Genomic DNA, 26,257 nt, shown 5'->3' on the forward strand with positions numbered 1-26,257 from the left:
GTGATCTTTAAATGTTTGCCATTGCCTATCCACTGTCAACCCTTTAAGTATCACTCACCAGTCTATTCTAGCCAATTCACGTCTCATACCATCAAAGTTACCTTTCCCCAAGTTCAGAACCCGAGTCTCTGAATTAACTGTGTCACTCTCCATCTTAATAAAGAATTCTACCATATTGTGATCAATCTTCCCCAAGGGGCTTCGAACAACAAGATTGTTAATTAGTCCTTTCTCATTTTACATCACCCAGTCTAGGATGGCCAGCCCTCTAGTTGGTTCCTCACCATATTGGTCTAGAAGACTATCCCAATACACTCCAGGAAATCCTCCTCCACCGTATTGCTACGAGTTTGGTTGGCCCAGTCAATATGTAGATTAAAGTCACCCACGATAACTGCTGTACCTTTATTGCACTCATCCCTTATTTCTTGTTTAATGCTGTCCCCATCCTCATTACTACTGTTTGGTGGTCTGCACACAACTCCCACTGCTGTTTTCTGCCCTTTGGTATTCCATAGCTCCACCCATTCAGATTCCACATATCCAGGCTAATGTCCTTCCTTTCTATTGCATTAATTTCCTCTGACACAGGTATTCTGGCTGGGCATAATGTGAAAGTCGGGGTGACGATGCATTGGGTCCCTTTTCTCCCACTGCAGCATCGAGCTTTCCTCCACCTGTGCCCATAATCTGCTGTAATGCGGCCACTAAAATCTGTACTGGGTTGTCAGCTACCTTCCATTGGCCTTTTTCTGCCTCAGCACCCTCATACCCTGGCTTCCCTCCTCTCGAGAGTCTACAATCCTTGCTCCAGTGTCCCAACTTCCCACAGTTAAAACACCCTCTGGATCGACCCACATTACCTCCCGCTTGTCTCCATTCTCTCTTTGTCCTAACCTCTCCTTTTACTTCATGCACCTTCCCTTTTAGTTTCTCCTCTTCTCCTTGTCTGTACTTAAATGCTCGAGTTAATCTTCTCAACACCCCTGCCTCAGTATTTTTCAGATTGTCTGGGTCAAACCATGCTTCGACCTTTGCTCTGAGCCGTGGCAAACTGTTAGCCTTTATGGTTCTCATCCAATGGTTTCTGTGTTCCCCCATTAAGTCTGCCCGTATCAGATTTCCTCCAGTGGCCCTTAAATAAATAGGCCACAGTCTGTCTGCAAATGTATTAGCCGCCCTTGAGATTCCTTACTTTCTAGGACTACCTTAGCCGACCTGAGACTTAACCAAGCTTCCCTAGGGTTTCTTGCCCTTGATTTGTGTCCATGATCGTATTCCAACTGCCAAGATCCTGCCGCGGTCGGCATTTTCTGTAGGGTGTTCGTTTTACTCCTTACCTTGATACGTAGACCTCGGGAATTACAGAAAAGGACTACACGTGAAGCAAAGTTTAGGTTTAATCCAATTGTCAGTTTTATTATGCAAAAACTAACTAAAAATTACAGAACAAGACTTCTGAGAAAATTGACTGAAGAAATACAATCACCCGTCCAGTAAATAGCTGTAACCGTAGATTGTAGGTTCATGGCCGTTGGTTCCGTGACCGGTTGTTCTTCGATGTTCCCTCTTCTGGTTGTTCTCTTCTCTTCTGTTTCTTACGTGTTCGTCCATTCCTTTTTGTTCATTCCGAGCTGTTTCCAACTCATGTATATATATCCATTTTATGAATAAATCACCCGCTGAGCTAAGGTTTCCGTTAATGTGTTTGGATCGATTCATTGTTTGTGGTGATCCTTTTGACTGACTGCCATGATGGGCCTGAAAATCCCCAATTTGCACACGGAGTCTACAGGGAAAAAAGATAACTTGTTATCTTAAGTACCCCGTTCTCCAAAAATGTACACCTTGTGGGGTCCTTTTGTTGTCCTGGTTTGTTGCAGACTTGGAGTCTCCAGAGAGAATTGTTTTTCCCCCTCCAGTCAATCAATCCAGGGGCTCTTCTGTGCGTTTTTATGAAATGTATACACCCCTTTGTTTCTATGCATAAACATGTCTGGCTCTCGACCACAGAGTGTTCTTAATTGGTGATGAGTCACCACCTGCCCCAGGCTGGCGCCTTGTTTCTCCCTTTGTCCAGTCAATCCCAAAAGCTTGTATTAAATCATTTTTAGTTTGTGGCCTCTTTTTGTGCCTTCTGTAAAAGTGTGTAAACCTTACACTGTACTGCAGCAATTTGTAATTTTTCTCCATTTAAATTATAATTTGCTTTTTTATTTTTCTTGCCAAAGTGGATAAGCTCAAACTTTCCCACATTATACTCCATCTGCCAAATGTTTGTCCATTCACGTAGCCTGTCTATATCCCTTTGAAGATTTTTAGTGTCTTCCTCACAACTTGCTTTCCCACCCATCTTTGTATAATCAGCAAACTTGGCTACATTACACTCGGTCCCTTCATCCAAGTCAATAATATAAATTGTAAATAGTTGAGCCCTAGCACTGATCCGTGTGGCACCCCACTAGTTACAGTTTGCGAACTGGAAATTTACCCAATTATCCAGACTCTCCGTTCTCTGTTAGTTAGCTAATTCGCTATCCATGCTAATATATTATTCCCAACCCCAAGTGCTTTTATCCTGGGCAGTAACCTTTTATGTGGCACCTTATCGAATGCCTTCTTGAAATCAAAATACATCACAACCAGTGGTTCCCCCTCATCCACCCTGCTCGTTACATCCTCAAAGAACTCCAGCAAATTTGTCAAACATGATTTCCCTTTCATAAAACCATGCTGACTCTGCTTTATTATGCTTTTCCAAATCTCCTGCTGCTGCTTCCTTAATAATGGACTCCAGCATTTTATCAACAACAGATGTTAGGCTAACTGGTCTATAATTTCCTGCTTTCTGTCTGCCTCCTTTTTTAAATAGGGGCGTTACATTGCGGTTTTCCACTGGAAACTACCCAGAATCCAAGGAATTTTGGTAGATTACAACCAGTGCATCCAATATCTCTGCAGCCACTTCTTTTATGATCCTAGGATGCAAGCCGTCAAGTCCAGGGGACTTTTCCACCTTTAGTTCCATTATTTTACCGAGTACTACTTCATTAGTGATAGTGATTATTTTTAGTTCCTCCCTCTTTATAGCCCCTTGAATATGCATTATTGGAATGTTTTTAATGTCTTCTTACCGTGGAGACCGATACAAAATATTTGTTCAAGGTCTCTGCCATTTCCCTGTTACTTATTATTAATTCCCCAGTCTCATCCTCTAATGGTCCAACATTTACTTTAGCCACTTTCTTCCTTTTTATATACCTGTAGAAACTCTTACTATCTGTTTTATATTTTTTTCTAGTTTACTCTCATAATCTATCTTCCCTCTAATATTTTTTAGTCATCCTTTGCTGTTTTTAAACGTTTCCCAATCCATTGTTTTCAATTGATACACCACGGATGGTTCTCACTTCTCTTAACGCCTTTCCTTCTCACTGCAATATATTTTTGTTGAGAATTATGAAATATCTCGTTTAATGTCCGCCACTGCTTATCAACCGTCTTACACTTTAAACTATTTTCCCAGTCCACTTTAGCCAACTCTGCCTTCATACCTTTGTAGTCTCCTTTATTTAAGCTTGGGACATTGGTTTGAGATCCAACTTTCTCACCTCATCCTCCAACTGAATTTGAAATTCAATCATGCTATTATCACTCTTTCCTAGAGGATCCTTTACTCATTATTAATCCTGTCTCATTACACTGTACCAGATCTAAGATAGCCTGCTCCCTAGTTGGTTCCGCAATGTACTGTTCAAGGAAACCATCCCGGATACACTCCATGAACTCTTCCTCAAGGCTACCTTGGCCAATTTGATTTGCCTAATCAATATGAAGATTAAGATCGGCCATGATTATTGCCATTCCTTTTTTACAAGCTTCCATTATTTCTTGATGTATACTCCGTCCAACAGTGTAACTACTGTTAGGGGGCCTATAGATTACCCCCACAAGTGACTTCTTCTCCTTATTATTTCTTATCTCCACCCTAACTGATTCTACATCTTGATCTTCTGAACCAATATAATTTCTCACTACTGCACTGATCTCATTGTTTATTAACAGTACTACCCCACCTCCTTTTCCTTTCTGTCTATCCTTCCAAATTGTCAAATATCCCTGAATATTCAGTTCCCAGCCCTGGTCACCTTGCAAACACATCTCTGTAATCGTTATCAGATCATACCCATTTATATCTATTTGTGTTGTCTACTCATCTATTTTGTTATGAATGCTGCGTGCATTCAGATAAAGAGCTTTTAATTTTTTTTTAGCTTTTTCCCCTGCTGTGACCCCACATTGGCCTTATCTTTAACTATTTGAAAAACAAACAGTAATAACGTTCTACTACCAGGAGCACATCATAAAACTAATCAGGCTAAATTGCATTTTAATTCGTATTTTGACTTTATATTAAAACATTCCTTTTAAGAGTAATATTTCAATCATTAATTTAAGTGGCTGGAAAATCATTTGCAATATTTGCCTGAATTTCCAATGGATGAACCGGTTGACTAGGTCCCCCTGCAAAAAATTAATTGCAGGGAGAAATTCGGGTCATTTGCGCCTCCCATTAGCATCCCGGAGGTCACTAATGGGGAGCAAACAACTGCGACCGGGCACGGCGCCACTAAAGACTCTTGCTATATTCGGCGTGAGTTTAGTGGCGGCAGTAACACATCATCACCGTGCGCAGTGCTCCGAACCCTGAATTGGGTATTGCTTCCCTGAAGCTGCGCCGGCCGATGACAGTGACAGCTTTGGGGGACATGAACCGGGTGGCTGGCCACTAGCGAGGCACAAGTTAAAGGGGAGGTGTGCTGCTGTTGGTATAAAAAATGACTGATTTCCTTGTGCGCCCCGTTGCCGCTTTGGATGTGGGGTCCGTGCTGCGATCGGTTAGCCCGGCACTCTGCTTGAGTGCTAGGGCGCTGGCGTGACATCCTCGCTCACCGGTGGTCCAGGTAGGACCCTTTTTTCATGCAGAATGTGCAGCTTGGGCCCTTCTCTTAATTCAGGAAAGAGCCCCTGCTATGCGACAGCACTATGCAGCCCAGTGCGTGGCGCTGCTGAACCGTGTGGCCCGCTCCCGAGGCGTCTACCCCGCTACTGTCCCAGAAAGGAAGTGTGTCGCGGTAATCCCAATTTCTCACGAGAGGTGAAACTTCAACACCTCGTGCAAAGTCTCGCGCCACGTGAGTGGTACCAAATTTTTAGCCTTTGCATTTTGTAATGGCCATTCAATGCTCTGAGTGGAAAAGTAGAAAATGTACCGCATGAAGTTTCTTTATTTAGTCTCATTTCCCTAACAGTCTCCGCTGCCTGTTAATGCTTTCATTATGGCATTCATTGTAGAGCTGTTTAGTTGCTGAGTGGAGGTTGGGCACGTGATCAGGGCAGAGAGGTGAAATCAGAGGAATACTTACTCTTGCATACCTCCTGGTGGACAGTTGAAGAATAATATTGACAGAAGCTGTTATCTTGCCTGCAACTTCCAGAAAGAAATTGATGTATTTCCCTACGTAAACTCAATGAGAAGGTTTTTCGGTTGTATTAAGAAAAAAAGAGCAACGAGGAATGCAGCAGGGCTGCTGAAAGAGAGATTGGGTGACGGCATGTTAACTGTTGCTACACAGGCTGCAAAGTGCTAAGTACGTTTTTTGCTTCCGTTTTTACCGAGGTAACAGGTAACTTATTCTGGAAAGGAAACTAGAGAGTTTTGGAGAGGTAAGCTGTGACGTGATTCACTATTCTACCAGCATGATTGCCGAAGAGCTCTGCAAACCTAGGCTGAATAAATCTTGGGGAAAGAATAGAAAAGAATAATAGGATTGGACAGAGTCAACACGGATTTATGAAAGGGAAATCATGTTTAACGAATCTGTTAGAGATTTTTGAGGTTGTAACTAGCAGAATAGATAAGGGGGCACCAATGGGTGTGGTATATTTGGATTTTCACAAGGCATTCGAAAGTTGCCACACGAGAGGTTATTAAACAAAATTTTGGCTCATGGGATTGGGGGCAGTATACTAGCATGGCTTGAGGATTGATTAACGGACAGAAGACAGAGTAGGAATAAACGGGTAATTTTCGGGTTGGCAGGCTGTAACTAGTGGGGTATCGCAAAGATCAGTACTTAGGCCTCAGCTATTCACAATTTATAGCAATGATTTGGATGAGAGGACCAAATGTAATATATCCAAGTTTGCTTATGATACAAATCTAGGTGGGAATGTAAGTTGTGAGGAGGGTTCAAAGAGGCTTCAAGGGGATATAGACAGGCTAAGTGAGTGGGCAAGAAAATGTCAAATGGGATATAATGTGGAGAAATGTGAAGTTATCCACTTTGGTAGGAAAAATAGAAAAGCAGAGTATTTTTTAAAATGGTGGGAGATTGGGAAATGTTGGTGATCAGAGGGACCTGGGTGCCCTTGTACACGAATCACTGAAAGTTAACATGCAGGTACAGCAAGCAATTAAGAAAATAAAATGGTATGTTGGCCTTTATTATGAGAATTTGAGTATAAGAGTAAAGACGTCTTGCTACAATTATATAGGGCTCTGGTGAGACCACACCTGGAGTATTGTGTACAGTTTTGATCTCCTTATCTAAAAAAGGATACACTTGCCACAGAGGGAGTGCAACAAAGATTCACCAGACTGATTCCTGGGATCAGGGAATTGTCTTATGAGGAGAGATTGAGTAGATTAGAGTCTTGGAGTCATTATGCACAGAAGGAGGCCATTCAATCCATCGAATCCATGCTGGCTCTCTGTAGAGCAATCCAGTCAGTCCCATTGCCCCACTCAATCCTCGTAGCCCTACAAGTTTACCTCCCTCAAGTGCCCATCCAATTTCCTTTTGAAATCATTGATCATCTCCACTTCTACCATCCTCATCAGCAGCGAGTTCCAGGTCATTACCACTCGTTGCATAAAAAAGTTCCTCCTCACATTCCCCCCTGTATCTCTTGCCCAAAACCTTAAAATCTGTGTCCCCTAGTCCTTGTACCATCAGCTAATAGGAACACCCTTTCTCTGTCTACCTTATCCAAATCTTATACATGTCTATCAAATCTCCCCTTAACCTCTTTTGCTCCAAGGAGAACAACCCCAGCTTCTCCAACCTAACCTTGTAGCTAAAGTCCCTCATCCCTGGAACCATTCTGGTAAATCTCCTCTGCACCTTCTCAAGGACCTTCACTTCCTTCCTAAAGTGTGGTGACCAGAACTAAACGCAATACTCTAGTTGTGGCCTAACCAGAGCTTTATAGCAGAGTGACTATTTGCACTGTGTTTTTTCTGCACCTGCATCCTCTCGACACTGCCCCGACACCTCTCGCGCATGCTCAGACTCCTCGGACCCGAAACCGGAGCCAGAAGTGGGACCCTGACGAGTCCGCATGTAATCCGTTGCTGAAACATTGCTTCCAACCTTTGCATTATTGTGGCCTTCAGCGGGAGAAAAACATCGGAGGTAGTGGGAGAGAGACCGAGGCGGCAAATAGGCGATGAGAGAGACGCAGCGGGCAGGGGAGAGAGAGAGCGGGGCAGTGGGCGAGGTGGGGGGGGGTGCGAGAGACACAGTGAGGGAGAAAGAGAGACGCGGGGAGGGGGTTAGAGAGAGAGAGAGGGAGAGACCTAGGAGTTTTGGGGGGGAGGGAGACCTGGGGGGTGAGGGGGCAGGGAGAGACACGGGGGGGCGGGGGAGAGACTTGGTGGGGGGGGGGGAGAGAAACTCATGGTGGGGGGAGAGAGAGACCACGGAGGGGGGGTGGTAGAAAGAGACACGGGGAGAAGGGGAGAGAGAGGGAGGGGGGGGGAGAGAGGGAGAGACGGTGGGGGGGGGGGGTGTCGGGGGTGGGGGGGGGAGAGAGAGCGAGACGGTGGGGAGGGAGATGGAGAGTGGGAGAGAGAGATACGGCGGGGAGGGGGGGGGGGTGGGCGGAGACACGAGGGAGGGTTGAAGAAACAGACATGGGGGCGTGTCGAGAGGGAGAGACACAGGGTGGGGAGGGGGGGAAAGAGACACGGGGGGGTTCGAGGGAGCGAGAGACCATGGGGGGGGGGGAGAGAGAGGGAGAGACATGGGGGGGAAGAGAGGGAGACACGGGGTGGGGGGGGAAGAGAGAGAGACGGGGGAAGAGAGAGAGAGTGATGGGGAAGCGGGAGGGGTATCAGAGTGGAGAGAGGGAACGGAGAGGGAGAGAGATTAACAAGCCCTGACCCACACACAATGCCCCATCTATGGCGGGGGGAGGGGAGGATTAATGTCTTGCGCTGGGATAAGGAATTGGCTGGCGGAGGTAGCACTTGCGCTGGTGGGGGAGGGATGAACTTGGGCTGGGGGTGTCAGGGACTTCGGCTAGGGGAGGGGAGGCATGCACTTGGGCTGGGCGGGCGGGGGGAGGGAACTTTGGCTGGGGGTGGGGAGGCATGCACTTGGGCTGAGTGGGGGATGAACTTGGGCTGGGAGAGGGGAGGCAGGCCCTTGGGCTGGGGACAAGGTTTTTGGAGACTTTTGCTGGGAGCTCTATCCTCTCTATGACTGCTTGCAGGGAAGTTCTGAAGTCAGAATGGCTCAAATTACTCTTTGCAAAGTCATTTAGATCTTCGGCTGGTTGGTATCAATTACACAATCCAGAGAAACATCTGGGTGTGGCTTATCCTCCAAGGGGACCAATCAGCAATCAGGTCATGTGATAATGGAGTGCCAATTAGCCAGGAACACACTGCAAATAAGCGCGTCCTTATAAAGGGTTCAGCATAAACACCCTGCTTTTGTACTCAACACCTCTATTTATGAACCCCAAGATCCCATATGCATTGCTAACTACTCTCTCAATATGTCCTACCACCTTCAAAGATCTATGCACATGAACCCCCGAGGACTCTCTGTCCCTGCACACTCTTTAGAACTGTGCCATTAAGTACATATTGTCTCTGTCTATCCCTTCTGCCACAGTGGATCCCTCACGCTTCTTTGTATTAAATTCCATCTGCCACTTGTTTGCCCATTCTGCTAGCCTATCTATGTCTTGTTACAGTTGATTGATATCATCCTCACTGACACACCTGTTTGGTATCTGTCAAATTTTGAAATTTATATTCTCTAGAGTTTAGAAGAATGAGAGGTGATCTCATTGAAACCATCCAAAATTCTTACAGGGCTTGACAGGTTAGATGCAGGGAGGATGTTTTCTCTGGCTAGGGAGTCTAGAACCAGGGGTCACAGTCTCAGGATAAGGGGTTGGCCATTTAGGACTGAGATGGGGAGAAATGTCTTCACTCAGAGAGTTGTGAATCTTTGAAATTCTCTACCCCAGAGGGCTGTGGATGTTCAGTCGTTGATTATATTCAAGACAGAGATCGATAGATGTTTGGATTTTAAGGGAATTAAGGGATATGGGGATAGTGCAGGCAAGTGGAGGTGAGGTAGAAGATCAGCCATGAATGGCGAAGCAGGCATGAGGGGCCGAATGGCCTTTTCCTGCTCCTAGTTCTTATGTTCTTACATAACCTCCCTGCTCTTAAATTCTATGCCTCGTCTAATAAAGGAATGTATCCCGTATGCCTTCTTAACTACTTTATCTACCTGTCCTGCTTCCTTCGGGGATCTGTGGACATGCTCTCCTAGGTCCCTCTGTTCTTTTACACTTCTCAGTATCCTACCATTTATTGTGTATTCCCTTACCGTGTTAGCCCTCCCCAAATGCATTACTTCACACTTTTCTGGATTGAATTTCATTTGCCGCTTTTCTGCATAACTGACCAGTCCATTGATATCTTTCTGCAATCTACAGCTTTTTTCCTCACTATCAACCACAATTTTTGTATCATGTGCGGTTCGGTTGCATTCAGCACCATTGGATGATTTGATAAATGGGGCAAATTAATTTTTTCAGGACATCAGAATTATGAAACTTCTGTCTTTGCTGTTGGATCAATTGAAAGAGGAGAAAAATGTGCAAAGTCACATTTTGATAGGGACGGAGAATTCAAAATAAATGTTAATAAACCACTGGAAAATTAAAATATTTCAGGATCATACTGTTAAGTATTTAATATCAGTTTTATGAATCTGTCTCATAATGTCAACCGATGTAAATTTTGAGGAACATTATAATTACAACCTTTTTTCTAATTTCAGGGGGAGCCTGGGCTACGTGGTGAAGTTGGTTTTCCAGGGCTAACGGGAACTGGGTTTCCAGGGCCAAAGGTAAAAGAAAATCTATAGTGTTAAAATACTTGTCAGAGTATAACAAATATCAATGTATGGTATGCTAGTGAAGATAATATTGATTAATTCAGACTCCAAGTTCAGTTTTGAGGACTTTGGAACTTACTTGGAAAATTATGCTATAAATTTTCTTAATTTGAAATCCGAAGTTCAAATATGAAGGCAATGGTGAACAGATCAAAATGGTGGTAGTTTTTAACTGTAATTAACCTAAGTAAAGTCTCTGTAAAGTTGGGAAGCAATTTAAACTATAATAAGGTACATAGGTAATTGGCATGTATGTATGCTTGGGGTTACTAGCCACCAGGTGGCGCCACTGTCGGAGGCCATTGGGCTGTACGCACGTGTGTGCGGCCCAGGTATAAAAGGCAAGCCATCATGTAATGTAATCACTTTGGGCCTTAATAAAGCAGAGCCAGGTTTGTACCTGTTAGTTTACAGTATTCAGTCTATCGAGTTATTACATACAAAACAGTAATAATCTTCAACATTCCAATCCAGGGTACAGTTTTATTAAAGCTGCCAATTAAGAGACTAAGATCAGTAGAGTGAGATTCTCAGTCAGGAGACCCGAATTATACTACTGACTGTATTTTGCATTGAGCTTAATGACAGTGGCGCTCTGCACATATATACTTGGAGTCATTTGAACACTGGATCAGAAATAAGCCATTCAGCCCCTCAAACCTGTTCCGCCATTCAATTAGATCATGGCTGATCTGCCCTTCAAATCATTTTTGTTCTATATCTCTTGATACCCTTACCTATTAAAAGTCTTATTGACCTCAGTCTCAAAATTTGAATTGACCCAGGATCCACAGCTTTTTGGAAATTGGGTTCCAGAATTCCATGACCCTTTGCTTGAAAAAGTGCTTCTGGATCTTACCCCTAAACAGCCAATCTCTAATTTTAGCAACATGCCGAGGTTATGTTAACAACATGCCCAGGTTGCGTTAACAACATGCCCAGATGATGTTTACAGCTCCATTTCCTGGCAGCAATGTTTCTCTGATAACATTAAAAAATGAAAAAGGATATTTATAAAGTCTCCCATGAGGTTCTGTGGATTGCCTGGGCACTTTAAAAATAGAGCTTTGTCCCATATTGAAATCATGTACTTGGTGAAAATTCACACGGGTGTGACTGTGAGACTATCTACTCATGATAGTCTCACAGTTCTCTATTTATGAGTTAAATCCCAATCTGTGCCTTCAGTTATATTGCCACTTCCATGTTGATGTGGACACAAAATATTTTACATTCACTTAAAAGTAGCAGTATAACCGTACCTTTACATACCGCAGACAGATCACCATTTATTCTCCTCACTGGGCTATCAAGGATCAAACTGATGTATTATCAATGCAAGGCTTTAGCCCTGATCATAATTTGGGGCAAGTGGCAAGGGTGGAGCCGGTGACATGAGCCCCGGACCTCTTTAACTGCCTGAACTCATTTATAAATACCTGGCCTGACTCCTGCTTTTCACAAAGGGACACATTGGTCAATGAGCAATTAGAAGTTACGGGGGAATGAATGAAGGTAACCAAATGAAGGAAGAGAGGTAGGTTTTGAGGAAGCTTTTGAAGGTGAGAAGAGCTGTGGCAAGGCAGAGGGTTTTAAAGAAAGACAGAAGGATAGAACTTTCATTTATATAGTGCCTTTCACGATCTCAGGGCTTCCCAAAGTGCTCCACACCAATAAAGTATTTTTGAAGTATAGTCGCTGTTGCAATGTAGGGAAATGATTTAGGATCATGCAGGATCATGATAGCCGAAGACTCTGTTACTGATGGTGGAGCAGAGAGAGGGGAAAAATAATAGGGCTGATACAAAAAAGTCTGGTATATGAGATGGGGCATAAAGCTGGAAAGGGTGCAGAGGTAGAATGGAGTGTGGACATGGAGGGATTTATAGACAAAGCCAAAGATACACTGAGGGGAAAATTGCAGTCAGAGGTTTCCTTCATACGAATGCCTCCAACCCGAAAAAAATCTACGAAAGTACCTGGTGGTCCTGGAGGAATGTAGGATCCCGGTCGGAGGCTTAGATTCGCTGCGCAGCGCATGGGAGATGCCTTTCACGTACGTACGTACATGCTGCAGTCATGTGGGCCAGGACCACCGGTCACTGTGCAATATGCTCATTGATAAAAATGGGAGCTGTTTGTACAAGTTCCCATTACTATGAATAAGAAACCCCCCTAAAAAACCGAAACACAGCATAACAAATAAATAAAACACCTCACATATTTAAAATTAATTGAAATTAAATATAATTAGTATTTTAGAAAAAAAAATATTTTTTGGAATTTTTAAAAATGTGTTACATAGAAACATAGAAAATAGGTGCAGGAGTACGCCATTCAACCCTTCAAGCCTGCACCAGCATTCAATAAGATCATGGCTGATCATTCCCTCAGTACCCCTTTACCGCTTTCTCTCCATACCCCTTGATCTCTTTAGCCATAAGGGCCATATCTAACTCCCTCTTGAATATATCCAATGAACTGGCATCAACAACTCTCTGCGGCAGGAAATTTCACAGGTTAACAACTCTCTGAGACAAGAAGTTTCTCCTCATCTCGCTCCTAAATGGCCTACCCCTTATCCTAAGACTATGACCCCTGGTTCTGGACTTGCCCAACATTGGGAACATTCTTCCCGCATCTAACCTGTCCAGTCCCGTCAGAATCTTATATGTTTATATGAGATCCCCTCTCATCCTTCTAAACTCCAGTGAATAGAGGCCCAGTTGATCCAGTCTCCCCTCATATGTCAGTCCAGCCATCCCTGGAATCAGTCTGGTGAACCTTCGCTGCACTCCCTCAATAGCAAGAATGTCTTTCCTCAGATTGGGAGACCAAACTGAACACAATATTCCAGGTGAGGCCTCACCAAGGCCCTGTACAACTGCAGTAAGACCTCCCTGCTCCTATACTCAAAACACCTAGCTATGAAGGCCAACATACCATTTGCCGCCTTCACCGCCTGCTGTACCTGTATGCCAACTTTCAATGACTGATGAACCATGACACCCATGTCTCGTTGCACCTCCCCTTTTCCTAATCTGCCGCCATTCAGATAATATTCTGCCTTCGTGTTTTTGCCCCCAAAATGGATAACCTCACATTTATCCACATTATACTGCATCTGCCATGCATTTGCCCACTCAACTAACCTGTCCAAGTCACCCTGCAGCCTCTTAGCATCCTCCTCACAGCTCACACTGCCACCCAGTTTAGTGTCATCTGCAAACTTGGAGATATTACATTCAATTCGTTCATCGAAATCGTTAATGTATATTGTATATTGTAAAGAGCAGGGGTCCCTACACTGAGCCCTGTGGCACTCCACTAGTCATTGCCTGCCATTCTGAAAAGGACCCGTTTATCCCAACTCTCTGCTTCCTGTCTGCCAACCAGTTCTCTATTCACATCAGTAAATTACCCCCATTATCATGTGCTTTGATTTTGCACACCAATCTCTTGTGTGGGACCTTGTCAAAAGCTTTTTGAAAGTCCAAATACACCACAACCACTGGTTCTCCCTTGTCCACTCTGTTAGTTACATCCTCAAAAAAATTCCAGAAGGTTTGTCAAGCATGATTTCCCTTTCATAAATCCATGCTGACTTGGACTGATCCTGTCACTGCTTTCCAAATGCGCTGCTATTTCATCCTTAATGATTGATTCCAACATTTTCCCCACGACTGATGTCAGGCTAACTGGTCTATAATTACCCGTTTTCTCTCTCCCTCCTTTTTTAAAAAGTGGTGTTATATTAGCTACCCTCCAGTCCATAGGAACTGATCCAGAGTCGATAGATTGTTGGAAAATGATCACCAATGCATCCACTATTTCTAGGTCCACTTCCTTAAGTACTCTGAGATGCAGGCTATCAGGCCCCGGGGATTTATTGGCCTTCAATCCCATCAATTTCCTTAACACAATTTCCCGCCTAATAAGAATATCCTTCAGTTCCTCCTTCTCACTAGACCCACTGTTCCCTAGTACATTCAGAAGGTTATTTGTGTCTTCCTTCGTGAAGACAGAACCGAAGTATTTGTTCAATTGGTCTGCCATTATTTGTTCCTTATTATAAATTCACCTGAATCCGACTGCAAGGGATCTACATTCGTCTTTGCTAATCTTTTTCTCTTCACATATTTATAGAAGCTTTTGCAATCAGTTTTTATGTTCCCTGCAAGCTTCCTCTCGTACTCTATTTTCCCCCCTCTTAATTAAACCCTTAGTCCTCCTTTGTTGAATTCTAAATTTCTCCCAGTCCTCAGGTTTGTTGCTATTTCTAGCCAATATATATGTCACTTCCTTGGTTTTAACATCTCCTTAATTTCCCTTGTTAGCCACGGTTGAGCCACCTTCCCTGTTTTATTTTTACTCCAGACAGGGATGTACAATTGCTGAAGTTCATCCATGTGATCTTTAAATGTTTGCCATTGCTTATCCACCGTCAACCCTTTAAGTATTCTTTGCCAGTCTATCCTAGCCAATTCATGCCTTATACCGTCAAAGTTACCCTTCCTTAAGTTCAGGACCCTAGTTTCTGAATTAACTGTGTCACTCTCCATTTTAATAAAGAATTCTACCATATTATGGTCACTCTTCCCCAAGGGGCCTCGCACAACAAGATTGCTAATTAGTCCTTTCTCATTACACATCACCCAGTCTAGGATGGCCAGCTCTCTAGTTGGTTCCTCGACATATTAGTCTAGAAAACCATCCCTAATACACTCCAGGAAATCCTCCTCTACCGCATTGCTACCAGTTTGGTTAGCCCAATCAATATGTAGATTAAAGTCACCCATGATAACTGCTGTACCTTTATTGCACACATCCCAAACTTCTTGTTTGATGCTGTCCCCAACATCACTACTACTGTTTGGTGGTCTGTATACAATTCCCACGAGCGTTTTCTGCCCTTTGGTATTCCGCATCGTCCAGGCTAATGTTCCTCCTTACTATTGCATTAATTTCCTCTTTAACCAGCAATGCCACCCCGCCTCCTTTTCCTCTTTGTCTATCGTTCCTAAATGTTGAATACCCCTGGATGTTGAGTTCCCAGCCTTGGTCACCCTGGAGCCATGTCTCCGTGATGTCAATTAAATCATATCCATTAACTGCTGTATGCGCAGTTAATTCATCCACCTTATTCCGAATACTCCTCGCATTGAGGCACAGAGCCTTCAGGGTTGTCTTTTTAACACACTTTGCCCCTTTAGAATTTTGCTGTAATGTGGCCCTTTTTGTTTTTTGCCTTGGGATTCTCTGCCCTCCACTTTTACTATTCTTCTTTCAATCTTTTGCTTCTGCCACCATTTTATTTCCCTCTGTCTCCCTGCATAGGTTCCCATCCCCCTGCCATGTTAGTTTAACTCCTCCCCAACAGCACTAGCAAACACTCCCCCTAGGATATTGGTTCCAGTCCTGCCCAGGTGCAGACCGTCCGGTTTGTACTGGTCCCACCTCCCCCAGAATCGGTTCCAATATCCCAGGAATTTGAATCCCTCCCTGCTGCACCACTCATCAAGCCAAGTATTCATCTGAGCTATCCTGCGATTCCTACTCTGACTAGCACGTGGCACTGGTAGCAACCCTGAGATTACTACTTTTGAGCTACTACTTTTTAATTTAGCTCCTAGCTCCCTAAATTTATCTCGTAGGACCTCATCCCGTTTTTTAGCTGTATCATTGGTACCTATATGCACCACGACAACTGAATGTCCTGCACCTGCTCCGGGTTAAAAATAAACTTACCTTAATGGACAGGGTTTTAAATATAAAAATGATTGTTTAAATTGAATTTTTATATTTTTTTACAAGTGCTACGCTGGTAAAAGTAAGCTATGCGCCTAATTTTACCGAATGTAAAAGTTTGAAGGACATGCGCTGGGCATGAATTGGGCAAATAGTCCAATCTCACCCACACGGATGTCCTTCTCCCGGGGATGCGGAGGATCTGTCTAGAGAAATCTTGACAGATTGGAAAAGCTGGTTTTCGGCACATGCGCATTACGCCACGAAAATTGGCTTTTGCGAGGCCTCACCGGGTCCGTGTAGACTTCATACGCACCTGGCGAGGACGGAATTTTTGGCCGATTGTTTTATAATACAAGGAGAATTTTATTATGTAACATACAACATATTGTATGAAACTTCTGTGGCATTGCTCACAGTGAGCCAGAAGGCACTCCATTTTTTAATGACAGTAGCTTGCACCATGTAGCCAATAGTGTGCAATATGTTAGAAAATGAAGTTCTGCAATATAACGTAGAATTTACATAAGAACATAAGAACATGAGAAATACGAGCAGGAGTAGGCCATACTGCCCCTCGAGCCTGCTCCGCCATTTAATATCATGGCTGATCTGATCATGGACTTGGCTCCACTTCCCTGCCCGCTCTTCATAACCCCTTATTCCCTTATTGTTTAAGAAACTGTTCATTTCTGTCTTAAATTTATTCAATGTCCCAGCTTCCACAACTCTCTGAGGCAATGAATTCCACAGATTTACAACTCTCTGAGAAGAAATTTCTCCTCATCTCTGTTTTAAATGGGTGGCCCCTTATTCTAAAATCATGCCCTCTAGTTCTAGTCTCCCCCATCAGTGGAAACATCCTCTCTGCATCCACCTTGTCAAGCCCCCTCATAATCTTATACGTTTCGATAAGGTCACCTCTCATTCTTCTGAATTCCAATGAGTAGAGGCCCAACCTACTCAACCTTTCCTCACAAGTCAACCCACTCATCCACGGGATCAACCTAGTGAACCTTCTCTGAACTGCCTCCACAGCAAGTATATCCTTTCGTAAATATGGAAACCAAAACTGCACGCAGTATTCCAGGTGTGGCCTCACCAATACCCTGTATAGCTGCAGCAAGACTTACCTGCTTTTATACTCCATCCCCTTTGCAATAAAGGCCAAGATTCCATTGGCCTTCCTGATCACTTGCTGTACCTGCATACTATCTTTTTGTATGTGGCTTGAGGAGTGGTGCAGAAGGGAGGGATTCAAATTCCTGGGACATTGGAACCGATTCTGGGGGAGGTGGGATCAGTACATACCGAATGGTCTGCAGCTGGGCAGGATCAGAACCAATGTCCTCGGGGGAGTGTTTGCTAGTGCTGTTGGGGAGGGGCTAAACTAATATGGCAGGGGGATGGGAACCTATGCAGGGAGACAGAGGGAAGTAGAATGGGGGCAGAAGCAAAAGATAGAAAGAAGAAAAGTAAAAGTGGAGGGCAGAGAAACCTCAGGCAAAAAGCAAAACGGGCCACATTACAGCAAAATTCTAAAGGGGCAAAGTTGTTAAAAAGACAAGCCTGAAGGCTCTGTGCCTCAATGTGAGGAGTATTCGGAATAAGGTGGACGAATTAACTGCGCAGATAGCAGTTAACGGATATGATGTAATTGGCATCATGGAGACATGGCTCCAGGGTGACCAAGGCTGAGAACTGAACATCCAGGAGTATTCAACATTCAGGAAGGATAGACAGAAAGGAAAAGAAGGTGGGATAGCGTTGCTGGATAAATAGGAAATTAATGCAATAGTAAGGAAGGACATTAGCTTGGATGATGTGGAATCAGTATGGGTGGAGCTGCGGAATACCAAAGGGCAGAAAACGCTAGTGGGAGTTGTGTACAGACCACCAAACAGTAGTAGTGAGGTTGGGGACAGCATCAAAAATGAAATTAGGGATGCGTGCAATAAAGGTACAGCAGTTATCATGGGTGACTTTGATCTACATATTGATTGGGCTAACCAAACTGGTAGCAATGCGGTGGAGGAGGATTTCCAGGGGCATATTAGGGATCGTTTTCTAGACTAATATGTCGAGGAACTATCCTAGACTGGGTGATGTGCAATGAGAAATGACTAATTAGCAATGTTGTTGTCCGAGGTCCCTTGAGGAAGAGTGACCATAATATGGTAGAATTCTTTATTAAGATGGAGAGTGACACATTTAATTCAGAGACTAGGGTCCTGAACTTAAGGAAAGGAGACTTCGATGGTATGAGTCGTGAATTGGCTAGAATAGACTGGCGAGTGATACTGAAAGGGTTGACGGTGGATAGGCAATGGCAAATATTTAAAGATCACATGGATGAACTTCAGCAATTCAACATCCCTGTCTGGAGTAAAAATAAAACAGGGAAGGTGGCTCAACCGTGGCTAACAAGGGAAATTAAGGATAGTGTTAAATCTAAGGAAGAGGTATATAAATTGGCCAGAAAAAGCAGCAAACCTGAGGACTGGGAGAAAACGGGTAATTATGGACCAGTTAGCCTGACATCAGTAGTCGGGAAAATGTTGGAATCAATTATTAAAGATGTAATAGCAGCGCTTTTGGAAAGCAGTGACAGGATCGGTCCAAGTCAGCATGGATTTATGAAAGGGAAATCATGCTTGACAAATCTTCTAGAATTTTTTGAGGATGTAACTGGTAGAGTGGACAAGGGAGAACCAATGGATGTGGTGTATTTTGACTTTCAAAAGGCTTTTGACAAGGTGCCACACAAGAGATTGGTGTGCAAAATTAAAGCACATGGTATTGGGGGTAATGTATTGATGTGGATAGAGAAATGGTTGGCAGACAGGAAGCAGAGAGTTGGGATAAACAGATCCTTTTCAGAATGGCAGGCAGTGACTAGTGGGGTGCCGCAGGGTTCAGTGCTGGGACGCCAGCTATTTACAATATACATTAATAATTTGGACGAAGGAACTGAGTGTAATATCTCCAAGTTTGCAGATGACACTAAGTTGGGTGGTGGTATGAGCTGTGAGGAGGATGCTAAGAGGCTGCAGGTTAGGCGAGTGCGCAAATACATGGCAGATGCAGTATAATGTGAATAAATGTGAGATTATCCACTTTGGTGGCAAAAGAGCTCGGTCACGTGATATGCTCCTCCTGTACCATGTCGGAACTCGTGAACACTTCCGGTGTCCCTAACGACTACGTGTGCGAGAAGTGTATCTGCCTCCAGCTCCTGACAGACCGCGTTGCGGAATTGGAGCTGAGGGTGGATTCACTCTGGAGCATCCAAGATGCTGAGAATGACGTGAGTAGCACGTGTAGCGAGTTGGTCTTACCGCAGGTGAAGGGTCCACAGCCAGCTAGGGAATGGAAGACCAGCAGGAAGAGCAGTGCAAGGAAGGTAGTGCAGTGGTCCCTGCGGTCATCCCCTTGCAAAACAGATACACCGTTTTGAGTACTGTTAAGGGGGATGACTCATCAGGGGAGGGTAGCAGCAGCCAAGTTCATGGCACCGTGGCTGTCTCTGCTGCACAGGAGGGGAGAAAAAAGAGTGGGAGAGCGATAGTGATAGGGGATTCGATTGTAAGGGGAATAGATAGACGTTTCTGCGGCCGCAACCGAGACTCCAGGATGGTATGTTGCCTCCCTGGTGCAAGGGTCAAGGATGTCTCGGAGCGGGTGCAGGACATTCTGAAAAGGGAGGGTGAACAGCCAGTTGTCGTGGTGCACATTGGTACCAACGATATAGGTAAAAAAAGGGATGATGTCCCACGAGACGAATTTAAGGAGTTAGGAGCTAAATTAAAACGTAGGACCTCAAAAGTAGTAATCTCAGGATTGCTACCAGGGCCACGTGCTAGTCAGAGTAGGAATCGCAGGATAGCTCAGATGAATGCGTGGCTTGAGCAGTGGTGCAGCAGGGAGGGATTCAAATTCCTCGGGCATTGGAACCGGTTCTGATGGAGGTGGGACCAGTACAAACTGGACGGTCTGCACCTGGGCAGGACCGGAACCAATGTCTTTGGGGGAGTGTTTGTTAGTGTTGTTGGGGAGGAGTTAAACTAATATGGCAGGGGAATGGGAACCAATGCAGGGAGACAGAGGGAAACAAAAAGGAGACAAAAGCAAAAGACAGAAAGGAGATGAGTAAAAGTGAAGGGCAGAGAAACCCAAGGCAAAAAACAAAAAGGGCCACTGAATATAAAGGGGCTGCAGGAGGGGTCAAAACTAAAAATTGTGGTTTAAAAACTAGTATTAAAACACTCGACCTAAACGCACGCAGCATTCGAAATAAAGTAAATGAGTTGACGGCACAAATCATTGCAAATGGGTATGATTTGGTGGCCATTACAGAAACGTGGTAGCAGGGTGGCCAAGACTGGGAATTAAACATACAGGGGTATCTGACGATTCAGAAAGATAGACAAGAAGGGAAAGGAGGTGGGATAGCTCTGTTAATAAAAGATGATATCAGGGCAGTTGTGAGAGACGATATTGGCTCTAATGAACAAAATGTTGAATCATTGTGGATGGAGATTAGAGATAGTAAGGGGGAAAAGTCACTGGTGGGCGTAGTTTATAGGCCCCCAAATAATAACTTCACAGTAGGGCGGGCAATAATCAAGGGAATAATGGAGGCATGTGAAAAAGGAACAGCAGTAATCATGGGGGATTTTAACCTACATATCATTGGTCAAATCAAATCGCACGGGGTAGCCTGGAGGAGGAATTCACAGAATGCATACGGGATTGTTTCTAAGAACAGTATGTAACAGAACCTACAAGGGAGCAAGCTATCTTAGATCTGGTCCTGTGTAATGAGACAGGAATAATAAACGATCTCCTAGTAAAAGGTCCTCTCGGAATGAGTGATCACAGTATGGTTGAATTTGTAATACAGATTGAGGGTGAGGAAGTAGTGTCTCAAACGAGTGTACTATGCTTAAACAAAGGGGACTACAGTGGGATGAGGGAAGAGTTGGCTAAAGTAGACTGAAAACACAGACTAAACGGTGGCACAATTGAGGAACAGTGGAAGACTTTTAAGGAGCTCTTTCATAGTGCTCAACAAAAATATATTCCAGTGAAAAAGAAGGGTGGTAAGAGAAGGGATAACCAGCCGTGGATAACCAAGGAAATAAAGGAGAGTATCAAATTAAAAACCAATGCGTATAAGGTGGCCAAGGTTAGTGGGAAACTAGAAGATTGGGAAAATTTTAAACGACAGCAAAGAATGACGAAGAAAGCAATAAAGAAAGGAAAGATAGATTACGAAGGTAAACTTGCGCAAAACATAAAAACGGATAGTAAAAGCTTTTACAGATATATAAAACGGAAAAGAGTGACTAAAATAAATGTTGGTCCCTTAGAAGATGAGAAGGGGGATTTAATAATGGGAAATGTGGAAATGGCTGAGACCTCAAACAATTATTTTGCTTCGGTCTTCACAGTGGAAGACACAAAAACCATGCCAGAAATTGCTGGTCACAGGAATGTGGGAAGGGAGGACCTGGAGACAATCACTATCACTAGGGGGGCAGTGCTGGACAGGCTAATGGGACTCAAGATAGACAAGTCCCCTGGTCCTGATGAAATGCATCCCAGGGTATTAAAAGAGATGGCGGAAGTTATAGCAGATGCATTCGTTATAATCTACCAAAATTCTCTGGACTCTGGGGAGGTACCATCGGATTGGAAAGCAGCTAATGTAACGCTTCTGTTTAAAAAAGGGGGCAGACAAAAGGCAGGTAACTATAGGCCGGTTAGTTTAACATCTGTAGTGGGGAAAATGCTTGAAGCTATCATTAAGGAAGAAATAGTGGGACATCTAGATAGGAATAGTGCAATCAAGCAGACGCAGCATGGATTCATGAAGGGGAAATCATGTTTAACTAATTTACTGGAATTCTTTGAGGATATAACGAGCAGGGTGGATAGAGGTGTACCGATGGATGTGGTGTATTTAGATTTTCAAAAGGCATTCGATAAGGTGCCACACAAAAGGTTACTGCAGAAGATAAAGGTACGCGGAGTCAGAGGAAATGTACTGGCATGGATAGAGAATTGGCTGGCTAACAGAAAGCAGAGAGTCGGGATAAATGGGTCCTTTTCGGGTTGGAAATTGGTGGTTAGTGGTGTGCCACAGGGATCGGTGCTGGGACCACAACTGTTTACAATATACATCGATGACCTGGAAGAGGGGACAGAGTGTAGTGTAACAAAATTTGCAGATGACACAATGTTTAGTGGGAAAGCGGGTTGTGTAGAGGACACAGAGAGGCTGCAAAGAGATTTAGATAGGTTAAGCGAATGGGCTAAGGTTTGGCAGATGGAATACAATGTCGGAAAGTGTGAGGTCATCCACCTTGGGGGAAAAAAAACAGTAAAAGGGAATATTATTTGAATGGGGAGAAATTACAACATGCTGTGGTGCAGAGGGACCTGGAGGTCCTTGTGCATGAAACTCTTTTGGATCCTTGTGCATGAAACTCTTTTGGAGTTTACCTGAAAAAACATAAACATTAAACCGTGCCACCCGCCCTGGATGACACACCAGACATTTACAAGGCCCTTTTTTTTCTTTTTTGTGGTTTTTTTTTGTGGGTTTTTTTTTTGGGCACTAAAATCAAATTTTTTCCAGTGCCCCCTATAAAAGGGGAGGGGGACACTAAAAGCACCGGCAATTAAAACATATTAAACTTTAAAACATAAAATCAAATTAAAATTTGGTTGCCGGGCGTGACGATGCACTCCAGTCCCTCCGGTGCCCACCTCTCTCAGAAGGCCGCGAGCGTACCGGTGGACACCGCGTGCTCCATCTCCAAGGACACCCTGGACCGGATGTAAGAGCGGAAGAGAGGCAGGCAGTCAGGTTGAACGACCCCCTCGACCGCCCGCTGCCTGGACCGGCTGATGGCACCCTTGGCCGTGCCCAGGAGCAGTCCTACGAGGAGGCCCTCGGACCAACCCGCTCCCCTCCGCACAGGGTGCCCAAAGATCAGGAGAGTGGGACTGAAGTGCAGCCAGAATTTCAGGAGCAGCCCCTTCAAATAATAAAACAGGGGCTGCAACCTCGTGCATTCCATAAAAACATGGAACACGGACTCTTCCAGACCGCAGAAATTGCAGGCGGCCTGGGAGACCGTGAACCGGCTTAAAAATTTGTTGCACGGCACTGCTCCGTGCACCACCCTCCAGGCCAAGTCCCCGATGAATAGTGGGAGGACTCCCGCATAGAGTGCCCTCCATCGGGGAACCCCGCCTCCTCCGGACGGCAAGATGGTACGCCATGGCGTGTCCGGACGGCCGGCGAGGATGGCAAAGTTGAGAGTGTGCAGGAGCAGCCCGTACAGGAAACCCCTCCGCGCGGAACTGAAAGGCACGGAGGGGATTTCCTCGAGGCGGCTCAAGTTGTGAGGCGCCGGCTCCCGAGGGAGGTTCTGGGGTTTGGCGCCGATGAGGAATTCCGTCCGGACGGGGGTCAGTTCGGACAGGATCTCCCCACGTGCTTGAGCCTGCTCGATGCACCTAACAGAGTCAGGGCCCAAAGCTGTTTTTAGCGACTCGATGGCTTCGGCCGCGCGGCAGACGTTGGCTGAATTTAGGCGCCGCGCCAGTGTGCCTGGCGCCATCCAGCCCGCTCCTCCGCCATCGAGCAGGTCCCTGACCCTGGTCACCTCACCAGCCACAGCCCTCTCTTCCGACCACCACATAAAACCTCGGTCGTGGAGGTACGGATTCCCGAGCAGCGGCTCCTGCAGGACAGCCGCCACTCCAGCCGGCGGAGAGCTGCGCTTGGTGGAGACTTTGTTCCAGACCCTGATGAGTTCCTTGTAAAAGACAGGCAGCTCCTGGAGGGCGGTCCTGACACCCCCCAATTTCACAAACAGGAGCTGCGTGTCGTAATTGAGGTCGCGCTGCTGGTGGAAGAAATACATCGCCAGAGCACACCACCTAGGAGGGGGCTCGACGTAAAGGTATCTCTGCAGGGTCTGAAGATGGAAAGTCGCGAGCTGGGCGCTGACTCACACCAACGACTGACAGCCTTCCTCAAGCGGGAGACTCAAGACCGCGGCAGAGACCCAGTGCTTCCTGTTGTTCCAGAAGAAGTCCACCAGCTTCTTCTGTAATTTGGCGACAAACGCAGGGGGAGGGGTCAAAGTGACCAGCCGGTACCACAACATTGCGGCCACCAGCTGGTTTATGACTAGCGCTCGACCCCTGTAGGACAGCACTCGGAGCAGTCCTGTCCAGCGCCCTAGGCGAGCGGCGACCTTGGCCTCCAGCTCCTGCCAGTTTGCCGGCCAGGCTTCCTCGTCGGGGCTAAGGTAGACTCCCAGATAGAGGAGATGGGTCGTGCTCCAGGCAAAAGGCCTGAGCTCCTCCGGCAGGGAGTCCACCCGCCACTGACCCACCAGGAGTCCGGAACATTTTTCCCAGTTGATTCTGGCGGAGGATGCGGCCGAGTAAATCTCCTGGCACTCACGCATCCTCCGCAGGTCAGCGGGATCCTCTACCGCGAGGAGCACGTCATCGGCGTAAGCCGAGAGGACGACCTCCACGCCCGGCCCTTGCAGAGCCAGTCCCGTCAACCTCGTCCGCAGGAGGCGCAGGAAAGGCTCCACGCAGATGGCGTATAACTGGCCGGACATGGGGCATCCCTGGCGCACCCCTCTCCTAAAGCGAAGGGGCGCCATCAAGGACCCGTTAACCTTAATCAGACACTCCGCGGCGGCGTACAAAAGTCGGATCCAGGCGACGAAATGCGTCCCGAACCCGAAAGCGCGCAGAGTTCCGAGCAGATAGTCGTTATCCACCCTGTCGAACGCCTTCTCTTGGTCGAGAGATAGAAAGGCGACCGACAGACCAGCCTCCTGGGAATGATGGATGAGGTCCCGGACCAGATGGATGTTGTCGTGGATTGTCCGGCCCGGGACCGTGTAGGACTGGTCGGGGTGGATCATGTGGTCCAGCACGGTGCCAAGGCAAGCAGACATCGCCCTGGCGAAGATTTTGTAGTCCGTGCTGAGGAGGGAGACTGGGCGCCAGTTCTTAAGGAGGCGGAGATCGCCCTTCTTAGGCAGCAGGACGATGACTGCCCTGTGCCAAGAGAGGGGCATCTCCCCGGTCGCCAGACTTTCCCCCAGGACCCGCGCGTAGTCGCTCCCCAGGACGTCCCAGAACGCCCTGTGGAACTCCACGGTCAGCCCGTCCAGCCCCGGGGATTTTCCCCTCGAGAGCTGGGCGAGGGCACCGGTCAGCTCCGCCAGGCTTAGCGGAGCTTCCAAATTTTCACCGCCCTCCGGGCTGACTTTCGGCAGGTCCTCCCACAAAACTCTACGCGCTTCCTCGCTGGACGGATCCGGAGAGAACAGAGCCCCGTAATATTCACGGGCCCTGTTGTTGACGCCCTCCGGATCCGAGACGAGAGAGCCGTCGTCGGCCAGCAGCGTCAAGAGCTGCTTACGGACACTCTGCCTTTTTTCCAGCGAGTAGAAGAAGGGGGAGCCGCGGTTCAGATCCCGCAGGAACCGGATCCGCGACCTCACGAACGCGCCTCGGGACCCGACGAGCTGCAGGTCCTTCAGCGCGGCCTTCTTCGCTTCGTACACCGTCCGCAGGGCCGGGTCCTGGATGACTTGACCGAGACGGGATTCCAGGTCGAGCACCTCTTTTTCTAGGCGCCCGACTCCGGCCGCCCGCCTCTTGGTCGATCCCCTCGCGTACTCTTGACAGAAGACACGGACGTGTGCCTTGCCCACGTCCCACCATAGCCTCAAGGAGGGGAAGCCCCCCTGCTTCCTTCTCCAGTCGGCCCAGAATCGACGGAACGAGTCCTGGAACCGCACGTCCTCCAGCAGCCGGTTGTTAAAGTGCCAGTACGCGGACCCCGTCCTCGCGCGGAGCGAAGCGAGCTCCGCCCACACCAGGTGGTGGTCCGAACACGGCACCGGCCGCATGGAGGCCGCCGGGACGCAGGAAACGTACGCCCGAGACACGTAAAGGCGGTCGACTCTGGACCATCCTACTCCAGGCCTCACCCAAGTAAAGGCGCTGGAGTCAGGGTGGAGATTTCGCCAGACGTCCACCAAGTCGAAGGACCCGACCAGGTCCCTCAACTTCTCCATCGCCGTCATGCTCTGCGGGGCACCGGAGCGGTCCCTCTCCTCGAGGGTGCAGTTAAAATCCCCCCCGAGGACAATGCAGTCGCCGACGTCGACGGAGCCAAAAAGAGCGGA

The 26,257-nt window shown here is 46.4% G+C and overlaps 1 protein-coding gene across 1 annotated transcript in view; it reads left to right on the forward strand.

Moving 5' to 3' along the window:
* Nucleotides 1-26,257, forward strand: part of LOC139264487 (collagen alpha-1(XXVIII) chain-like) — a 405,978-nt gene that overhangs the window by 251,778 nt on the left and 127,943 nt on the right. Inside the window, exon 22 of the mRNA XM_070881040.1 lies at nucleotides 10,152-10,220. Coding sequence (XP_070737141.1) covers nucleotides 10,152-10,220 — 69 coding nt within the window. The remainder of the gene's footprint in view (nucleotides 1-10,151; nucleotides 10,221-26,257) is intronic.

The sequence above is a fragment of the Pristiophorus japonicus genome, chromosome 5, assembly GCF_044704955.1.
Source record: "Pristiophorus japonicus isolate sPriJap1 chromosome 5, sPriJap1.hap1, whole genome shotgun sequence".
In the NCBI taxonomy this organism is placed as follows: domain Eukaryota; kingdom Metazoa; phylum Chordata; class Chondrichthyes; family Pristiophoridae; genus Pristiophorus; species Pristiophorus japonicus.